At 43.1% G+C, this 10,779-nt stretch overlaps 1 protein-coding gene across 2 annotated transcripts in view; it reads right to left on the reverse strand.

Moving 5' to 3' along the window:
• tpcn3 (two pore segment channel 3) overlaps positions 1 to 6,508 on the reverse strand; it is a 19,061-nt gene extending 12,553 nt beyond the window's left edge. For both annotated transcript variants that reach the window (XM_069666069.1, XM_069666068.1), the window contains exons 1-6: positions 6,243 to 6,508; positions 5,022 to 5,104; positions 3,924 to 4,038; positions 3,510 to 3,638; positions 1,432 to 1,548; positions 164 to 282 (exon numbers count right to left, since the gene is read on the reverse strand). In XM_069666069.1, the coding sequence (XP_069522170.1) occupies positions 164 to 282; positions 1,432 to 1,548; positions 3,510 to 3,638; positions 3,924 to 4,038; positions 5,022 to 5,104; positions 6,243 to 6,338 (659 nt within the window). In that variant the 5' untranslated portion in view covers positions 6,339 to 6,508. The remainder of the gene's footprint in view (positions 1 to 163; positions 283 to 1,431; positions 1,549 to 3,509; positions 3,639 to 3,923; positions 4,039 to 5,021; positions 5,105 to 6,242) is intronic.
• Between the last annotated feature and the right edge of the window lie 4,271 nt (positions 6,509 to 10,779).

The following is a 10,779-nucleotide window of genomic DNA, read 5'->3' on the forward strand; positions in this document are numbered from 1 at the left end:
CTATGGTCAGTGTATCACGACCAGCAAACTTTGTCTAACAGATGCAGAGATGTCAGGGCGATCTGCAGGCAGCAGAATGATGGACTGAGTGTGGGGCTGCGATGGTGGATGAAGCAGCATGTCTGCAGATTATCACGGAGTCAGAGAGAGAAGGTGGTCTCACCGTTTGCCCAGCAGTTTGAGCGCCATGAGGGAGAAGATGAGGAGGCTGAACATGAAGAGCAGGAAGACGTAGAAGATCTGAGGCAGCGCGTTCCGGATGCTTCTGATGGCTCTGCGGAGCTGAACACAAACAAACAGACGGACTCAGAGTTCATGAGGCGTCTGACGCTGCTCGTCCTCCCACAGGACACACGCACACACACACTCATACAAACACTGACTAATGATGCGTTCAGGCGCCGTCAGCTCACAGATTCAAACATTTCCATGTTTAGCAGGAAGCAGGAAGTTTAAACAGCAACTGAACACATTCATGATGCAGCGATTACAGCACAGACACACATGATGGGCAGCTGGGGTAACAGACTGCTGCATGTGACGGTCTACCTGCGAGACACCTGAACACACACCTGCCCCGAGCTTCTTAACAGAGATTTCTCGTACTTTTACACAACTGTGTGGTCCAAAGAACAAATAGGTACAAACAGTGTGAGAATGCAGTGAAACAGGCTGTAATGGCTGCAACATAATCCTTGATGGGTCAAAGGTCGTCCACTAGAAGTTCTTGTTGTTTCCACTGACAGGCTCAGATTGTTATTCTAAGTGTGTGACAACATGACAGAAAGGATCCCTACAGAGATAGACCTTTTTGTTACAGAGGAAGATGATTGTTTTAACCACACACAGACGTTACATCGCTCTCTGCACACACACCAGACTCCATTCAGAAAAACACTGATTTAAGCTCACAGGACAGGAGCTGCTGCTCTGCTGCTGCCTGCATCTGTTAGTTTGTTTCATGTTATTCTGTTGTACACAATAGTTGTGTTTTTTCCAAACTAACCTTTTAAAACAACAAAGTCACACCATAACACAAACAGACTCACAGATCAAGGCAGCAGTAGACCAGCGGCAGCTCCTGTGTTCTGCGATTTAAAATCACTGTTTTTATCAGTGTCGTCTGGTGGCTTTGAGGAGAGAGACTTAAAATCTAAAAATAATATTAAAATCAGTCATTTACAGCAGAATCATCTGGAGAACAATGTTTCTATAGTATAATACCTGTTGATTTAGTGTTTCTTTTGTCAGCAGTGGAACTAAACTGTTTGTCCTGAGGGAGGTGCTACAAGCTCACAAGTCTAAAGGTTCATCCTCTGAGGAGCAGGAAGGAGATCCGACCATTTCCATCAGTGATACGTCTAACAAAAAAAACAAGCTCAGGAAATAACATTTTATTTCCATGACAACATGAGTGAGTGAAAGGTTTACCTGTCGTCCCTCTGTGACGTTAACCAACAGCAGTGGGCGCAGGACTCTGGACCAGCGGACAGCGTAACAGTTTGCAGCTTTCAGCGCTCCGTAGATGATGATGTCGACCAGAGTGAGCTGAAAGATAGACAGAGGGAGACACAGAGTGTCACCTGCTGCCAAAAAACGGAAAGCAGGGGGCGACTCCACAGAAGAAGTGTGATCCTATAGAAGTCTATGAGAACATGCTCCTCCTCCTCTCCTGATGTATCTCCTCAGTAAACATGTTCCTAATGAGTTTATGGTCTCAGTCACAGCATGATGTTCATTTAGTCACTGATGCTCCCACTGAGAGTTGATGGCTGTGTTCGATGGCTGTATTACATGCTACATACTACATGCTACATGCTACATGCTATATACTAAATACTACATGCTACATGCTACATGCTATATACTAAATACTACATGCTACATGCTACATACTACATACTACATGCTACATGCTATATACTAAATACTACATGCTACATACTACATACTACATGCTACATGCTATATACTAAATACTACATGCTACATGCTACATGCTACATACTACATGCTACATGCTACATGCTAAATACTACATGCTACATGCTACATGCTACATACTATATACTATATACTACATGCTACATGCTACATACTATATACTATATACTACATGCTACATGCTATATACTAAATACTACATGCTACATGCTACATACTACATGCTACATGCTACATACTACATGCTACATATAGTATAGTATAGTACGAGTGTTCGGTTGTACTCTCTGAGGAGTCCGCTGTCCAAGAACATCTTGTTTTAGCTTCCCAAAATTAGCATCCTCAAAGCCACAGTCACTAAGAAGTAAGTATGCATTTTGCTAACCGAGCTAGCACTAGCGTTAGCTGGTAACTTCGCCCTCTTTTCTAAATATGGTCGCTGGTACGACCAAAAGGCCAAACACAGGGTTAAAAAAAGCCCAAAAACACAAAGGTGGACGTAACAGCGGCTACACTCACTTCTTATTGACAGTCTGCACACTGAATTTTCAAAATAAAAGCATAAAGAAACACATCACGCTGTAAATTGTTGCCATTTTATCTGATGAGTTTCCTGTTTGAAGAAATCTGAACCTCATAACCGACAGGATCACGTGCTGTTTGTGATAAATACAGTCAGAGCGTGTAAGTAAAGAGATCATATTATTTAATGTGACCTGAGCTGATTGGTCGCCTCACTCTCTGAGTCACCAGGAAGTCTTTCTGCTGTAAAGATGCTGACGAGGCAACATGTCCGGCTAAAGGTTGTTTCACAACAACAGGCAGAAAGTCTCCTCAGCACATTCTGACTGTGCAGCTCTGACAGGAACTCAGGTCAGCACACAGCAAACTCTGCAGCCTCCACAGACCAGGAAGTGATCCAAGTCCTGACTGTGAAACTCACCCAGGATTAAAACACGTGTGAAAACTGGAACAGTTAAAGTCGGCGTTGGACTTGTTTGTAGCTCTCAGATTAAATCATTTGATGGGCCAACAGAACGAGCGCTCACACCAGGGAGCAGCACTGAAGAGAACTGACAGTCTTTGTTTTGAACGATTCAGAAACAGAGAGGAAGCATTATACTGTGAGCTAACTGCTAACAGGCTAGCACTGCTCGTTCACATTAGCTTCAAACTTCTATGTGCTACATTTTGACAAAGTAATCAGCTAACACGAGAGCTAGCTTGGTTAGCAAAGTGCATCTGAAATATAGCCTACATTTTCTATTTGGGATGCTAATTTAGGCTAACAAAAACATGCTTTATATTAAATGTGCTTACTGAAAAAACAGACGACTCCTCAGAGTGTTTTAGTACAACCGAATGTTGAACAGTACATTTCTAGGTCACCATGGTAGCAACCTGTCAGTCACAGGTAGCCTCGCCCTAACCCCTCCCCTCTTCCTGGTCTGTGTGACTCTAAATGCATCAGTGACTAAATGAACATCCTGCTGTGTTGAAGGATTCATATATGACATTGATAAGCCCCTCCTACCATGAGGAAGACATTGATAAGCCCCTCCTACCATGAGGATGACGATGATGCAGATGTTTTTGGGATCTTTCCAGAACTTGTCTCGAGGGATCACTTTGGCGTAGTGAACGAGTCTGAAGGTGAAGACGAGCAGACAGAGCAGCTCCACCAACATGGTCGCCTGAACACACACACACACACACACACACCCACAAACACACACACACACACACACACACACACACACACACACACACACACAAACACACATGTTAACACATGTGACTTTGAAACTGGTTTGAACTGGTTTCACTCAGTTTTTTGTTTCAGCTGTGATAGCAACATGTGTTTGTTAGCATTTAGCATCTTTAGTCTTCTTTACACATTTGAAGATTTAAGGTAGATAGTCGTCTTAAAAACAGAATCATAAACATAAATATATCAAATGTTTGTGCGGCCATCTTACCCATATAGGCAGAGGGAAGACGGCCGGCTCCTCGAAGATGGCCAGAGACAGATCGACCAGGATGAAGAAGTAGAGGAGAACCTGAGCGACCCAGTGGTTGTAGAGCAGATACAGTCTGAAAACACACACACACACACACACACACACTAAAGTGAACGACTATTATTTCTTTAAACTATCGATAAAACTCATGTGGCAGCATTTTTCTGACATCACAGAGTGCGACGCTCAGATGCTGTTAGCATGTGATTCTGTGTGTCCGATCAAAAGTATGACGTCACATTTTCTCCATCAATAAGTCAATGGTCAGCAAAATCAGGTTAGGCATTTTTTAAGGTAAAAAAACATAATTAAAACCCATTAAGTGGCTAATTCACATCAGCTAACGTTAGCATTCTAACAATTCTTAGCTATATTACTGTAAGCTAGCTAACATTACTGCTAGCTAAGGATTTATGGCTTTCCTATCGTATCTTGTAACACTATCAAGCACTAATGTTAGCTAGCAAATGGTTGAAAGCTTTAACGTTAGCTGCAGTCTGAGAGCGGCTAACGTTAGCTGCAGTCTGAGGGCGGCTAACGTTAGCTGCAGTCTGAGAGCGGCTAACGTTAGCTGCAGTCTGAGAGCGGCTAACGTTAGCTGCAGTCTGAGGGCGGCTAACGTTAGCTGCAGTCTGAGAGCGGCTAACGTTAGCTGCAGTCTGAGGGCGGCTAACGTTAGCTGCAGTCTGAGAGCGGCTAACGTTAGCTCCAGTCTGAGAGCGGCTAACGTTAGCTCCAGTCTGAAAACGGCTAACTGGTTATAGATTATATTTGCCCACGTTAACACTGTTTATTGTCCTTCAGCGGTCAAATGATTCTCTGTCTGATTTTCAACATTTTCTGGAAAATCAAACGTCATGACAGGGAAAATGGCTGCCGTGGGAAAATAGCAAATGTTGATGAAAGAACGTCACTCAGTACAGCAGTGTAAGTCACAGACACATCTTTAAAGTTACAGAGATACACTCTCTGAGTGTTAACGTCACGTTTAATGAAAAATAAAAGTGTGTGTGTCTGAAACTTTACTGTGGTCAAACAGGAGGATCCTGTTCTCACCTGACAGACTGAGGCGACGTGTCGAAGAAGATGTTCCTGTTGTACTGAGCGTCTGACACATAGATGGAGGCCAGGTCGAAGTCCTGAAACACACACACACACACACACACACACACACAGTTAAAGGATGAAGCTGACTTTAATTTATCGACACAATTTGTCAAAGTTTATCCAGCCAGCATGTAGGAAAAACTATGGTGGCCCTGAAGGTCAAAACAGAGAGATAACAACAGATAACGTAGACCTCCATCACAAACATGAGAAACATTTAGATTTTCATAACAAGGCGAGCCCGATGTTCTCATGTCATGTTAATTATTATTATTTATATAAATACATCATGAGTGATTTTTATCATCATTCTGTTTTTGCTTCATGATTTAAAAAGTCTGTTTGCTTCATTTTCTTGTTTTTGTTTTTGTTTGTTTCATATCTGATTCTTCTTATCGACAGGTCGTCTGTCTGTGTCAGCCCTGTGACTGACTGGTGACCAGTCCAGGGGGTACCCCGCCTTTCGCCCAGTGACAGCTGGGATAGGCTCCAGCCCCCCCCGCCCCTGAACAGGATAAGCGGTGTAGATGATGGATGGATTCTTATTAACTGATTATTTGTAGCAGTGACGGACTTAAATCTCTGTGACAGTTTTAACAACCTGCTGAGCTTCAGAGCTGCAGAACTTGAGGCAGAGCTTCTTGTGTTGGATTCTTGAGCTCAAACAAAATCAATTGGGAATTATTTTGTTAATTTATCGATCATTTGAGTCGGTTTTCAAAATAAAACACAACATCCTGCGGGGTCTTCTGACACAGTGTCTCTGTCAGTGAACTGAACCTCTGTGATCAGCACTTTTTATTCTTATTGATGAAACAACTCATGACAAACATGAACACATGAGAGTGTCTGACAGTGCAGGAGAAAGTCTTTTAACCCTCTGAAGCTCATTAAAGGGACATAAAGAGAATTACTGTGTTTTAAATGTTGACTTGTGCACCACTGAATCTTTCAGGAGTTCAAAATGAAGCCGGCGGCCCCTGTGTGGGTCGCAGAGAGGCTTCATCCTGACGGTGTGTGAAGTTTATTATTTAGTGTTTTATGAGGACAAGAGTCCATCAGGTCTCTGCTGCAGTCATGTGAGAGTGAAGACATGTCCTCTTCAGCCAACACACACACACACACACACACACACACACAGCAGCAGCAGCAGCAGCATCAGAGTCTCACCTCTTTGCTCTTCGCAGGATTCCCTCCGTTAGGAGCTCCGCTTCCTTTTCCTGCACTCTCATCAGGAATGTCGTCCGTCTTCTCCGCCTCCGACATCTCAAACTTCGGCTCCGTTCTTCTGTTAAAACTTCTTGAAACACGTTATTTCAGCGCCGCAGATGAGTGTGTGTCTGCGTGAAGTGTGTGTGAGGAGCCACATCACATGTTTTCCTCTCGGCGGACCTCCATCAGCCTGCAGTCCACCTCTCTAATGCTCCGAGCGGCTGTTTGTGCTCCGCTCATAAACCAGACTCATGCTGCATTCAGGGACCGGAGAGAGCGTGGGGAAACACAGAAACTGTGACGTGGAACAGGTTCGTGAGAAGGAGCGGCTCGGGTTCGATTCCAACCATTGGTCCATGGCGCTCGCTTTCCCTCATTTCCGGCCTCTCTTCTAACAATAAGGTCAAAAGTTAAAGGAAATAATTCCGAATAAATAAAGAAATAAAAATGTAATAAAAAAGTAAAGCAGTCGGGAGGCGATGAATTAATTAATCAATCCAAAAAAAATCAATAGATCATCATTTTTCTTTATGAAGCATCTTTCCAATAAATCAATTTAATTCAAAGTTATTTACAAAGTTCACCAAAATAACAACAAACAACCTTTAACAAAATAAAAGACGATTGGATTGGACAATAAAAGATCAATAATAAGAAGAAAATACAAATATAACTCTACTATAGATTAATTTATAGTATATAATTAGTATTGTAATAATCACCAGTGAAATGTTAAGAAAAGAAAACAGTACTAAAATAATGTATTATATTAATTTAAAAAATATATAAAATAAAGGACCAACTGTCAATCAACTGGCTTCAGCAGCTTTTCTTTCTTAAATATAAGAATATGTATTTGTTATATTTTGTTAAATAATGTAATTATTGATGATTTGTTCTTTATTAACTGACTCATTTTACATATTTTGGTGAATTTTGTTTTTATGAAACTTTATTTTAAAAATTTTTTCTTTAATTGAAAAAATGCAGCCAGTTCGTTTTTGTGTTGATTTTAGTTTTTCTGACTTTAATTGTAGACCGTGAAGGCTGCACGAGGTGTCATGTGACTCACAGCTGCAGGATAACGGAAACGGGGAGAGAGGCGTTTAAAGACACCAAATAAAAATCAAACAGTTGATTGGAATTAAAGACTGAAGTTGATATTTTCAGATTAAATCTGAATGTTTGCATTGATCATGTTTTTACGTCATAACAGAGTTATGTCACACAGCATCACAACTGGATCTGATGACGTCACCAGGAGCTCAAATACTGTAAAAACATGTTTCAGTTAGAACACAAAGACAGCTGAGCTGAAATCATTGAAACTTTTGATCAGCAGCTGAACACGTGATGCTAGATATTATTGATCCCTTTTTGACTGATTACAATTCCAGTGAAACAAAAGAAATTTCAGGAGTTTTATGTGGAACACTTTTCAGAGTACATGTTTGATTTCCTTGTGACGTGTATTAAACGTCCATCACTGCAGACCGCTGCTCACTGGATCAAACTTTGGTGGATACAGAGTAATTATGTTATTTTCCCCTTGAACAGACAATGTAATCAATGTTTACTTAATGATCCTGACAGAATGATTATTAGTTTTGGTCCGAAGAGACTTTTTTCAGCTGCAGGAAGAAAAACTTTTTTAATGTGAAACTTTGAATCTAAAAGAAACACCTGAAATCTCTGGTGCCTCGCTTCCATCAGGTGTTTCTCTGCACTTTCACTCTGTTTCAGTGTGCACGTGCTGCCACCTGCTGGTCACTCTGCAGGCTGAAACCTCACGGCTCTGCCTGGCTGACGTCATGAGAGCTTATTGGTCTTTAAAAACGTCCCCAGCTGCAGAGGAGCCTCAGGGTCAGATGTGATCAATATGTGATCAAAACACTTTTTATTCGACCATGATTCTTATTGGACACGTCTCCTTTTATTAAACATTAAAAACACTCGGCAGAAATAAACGACAGCTAAACAGTTACAAGCTGACATCAACAGTTTCACATAAAAGGATCTGTTTTCATGACGCAACAATGTCAGTATAAACTTGTCTCTTCGTTTTCACCCTGTCACTCTGTCCACTCTGTTCATCAGCGGCGTGCACAGACTTTTTGAGGGGCAGTGGCGAAAAGGAAAAAAAGGGCACATACAGCACGGTCTCGCCACTGACGAGGGCACTAAGACATGTTGGTATGTTATACAAATGGCACATTATATAGCCTTAAAACAGACTAACTAGACAGACTACTGAAGTTAGTTTGTAGTTAGGATCAGCATCCACGAGAACTGTGTAGATTCAACGTTGGACTGTGAAGAACACACAGACATAAATAAATAAATCCGTAGGGGGTCCGGGGTCTTCCCCCACAACATTTTCAATTAAGTAGATGCCATTTCCTGTGTTCTAGTGCATTTTAACACCATATTAGCACCAGATAATCCAAACTGGTTCTGTGAGATATAGTTCTGGCTCAATATAGATCAAAAAAGGGCCCAACATAAAAGTCATTGCAACAGTAATGTTTCATAGTATTTCTTGGTCCTAATAGTCTTCTGGAGTTTAGTGTGTTTTCCACCCGAGAGGGCACTTCAGCACGCGTTTTAAAGTTCTACAGTAAACAGTGAGACTTTCAAATAATCTCCTCGTAACCCCCTAACCAGAATGTTACTGTAAATTCAAATAATACACAGAAAAATACTGCATTTTATTTTTACAGTAATAGGCTGTAAAGTCATTTCACAGTATGAATGCTGTAAAAGAATTTTCTGGCTCCAGTGTGTTGCAATATACTGGCAATTTTAAAGAAATAAAATAGTTAATAGTTTTGCCAACCAGGAGGGCACTTTGACACGCGGGGGCGACTGCCCCCCCTGCCCCCCCCCCCCCGTGCACACCACTGCTGTTCACTCTGTCACTCTGTCCACCCTGTCACCCTGTCACTCTGTCACTCTGTTCACTCTGTCACTCTGGTCACCCTGTCACCCTGTCACCCTGTCACTCTGTTCACTCTGTCCACCCTGTCACCCTGTCACTCTGTCACCCTGTCACTCTGTCACTCTGTTCACTTTGTTCAGCCTGTCACTCTGTACACTCTGTTCATCCCCTCACTCTGTTCACTCTGTTCACCCTGTCACCCTGTCACTCTGTCACTCTGTCCACCCTGTCACTCTGTCACTCTGTCCACCCTGTCACCCTGTCACTCTGTCACCCTGTCACTCTGTCACTCTGTTCACTTTGTTCAGCCTGTCACTCTGTACACTCTGTTCATCCCCTCACTCTGTTCACTCTGTTCACCCTGTCACCCTGTCACCCTGTCACTCTGTTCACTCTGTCCACCCTGTCACTCTGTTCACTCTGTCCACCCTGTCACCCTGTCACTCTGTCACTCTGTTCACTCTGTCACTCTGTTCACTTTGTTCAGCCTGTCACTCTGTACACTCTGTTCATCCCCTCACTCTGTTCACTCTGTTCACCCTGTCACCCTGTCACTCTGTTCACTCTGTCCACCCTGTCACTCTGTTCACTCTGTCCACCCTGTCACTCTGTCACTCTGTCCACCCTGTCACCCTGTCACTCTGTCACTCTGTTCACTCTGTCACTCTGTTTACTCTGTCACCCTGTCACTCTGTCACTCTGTTCACTTTGTTCAGCCTGTCACTCTGTACACTCTGTTCATCCCCTCACTCTGTTCACTCTGTTCACCCTGTCACCCTGTCACTCTGTTCACTCTGTCCACCCTGTCACTCTGTCACTCTGTTCACTCTGTCCACCCTGTCACTCTGTTCACTCTGTTCACTCTGTCCACCCTGTCACTCTGTCACTCTGTCCACCCTGTCACCCTGTCACTCTGTCACTCTGTTCACTCTGTCACTCTGTTCACTCTGTCACCCTGTCACCCTGTCACTCTGTTCACTCTGTTCACCCTGTCACCCTGTCACTCTGTCACTCTGTTCGTTCTGTTCAGTCTGTCACTCTGTCACTCTGTCACTCTGTCCACCCTCTCACTCTGTACACTCTGTTCATCCCGTCACTCTGTTCACTCTGTTCACCCTGTCACTCTGTCACTCTGTTCAGTCTGTCAGTCTGTCACTCTGTCACTCTGTTCACTCTGTCACTCTGTTCACTCTGTCACTCTGTCCATTCTGTCCATTCTGTTCACTCTGTCACTCTGTTCACTCTGTCACTCTGTCCATTCTGTCCATTCTGTTCACTCTGTCACTCTGTTCACTCTGTCACTCTGTCCACTCTGTCACTCTGTTCACTCTGTCACTCTGTCCATTCTGTCCATTCTGTTCACTCTGTCACTCTGTTCACTCTGTCACTCTGTCCACTCTGTCACTCTGTTCACTCTGTCACTCTGTCCATTCTGTCCATTCTGTTCACTCTGTCACTCTGTTCACTCTGTCACTCTGTTCACTCTGTCACTCTGTCCACTCTGTCACTCTGTTCAGCCTGTCACTCTGTACAACCTCTCACTCTGTCACTCTGTTC

Source organism: Semicossyphus pulcher, unplaced genomic scaffold, assembly GCF_022749685.1.
Source record: "Semicossyphus pulcher isolate SPU_LCO1_2020_fin unplaced genomic scaffold, fSemPul1.0.p SCAF_17, whole genome shotgun sequence".
Taxonomy (NCBI): domain Eukaryota; kingdom Metazoa; phylum Chordata; class Actinopteri; order Labriformes; family Labridae; genus Semicossyphus; species Semicossyphus pulcher.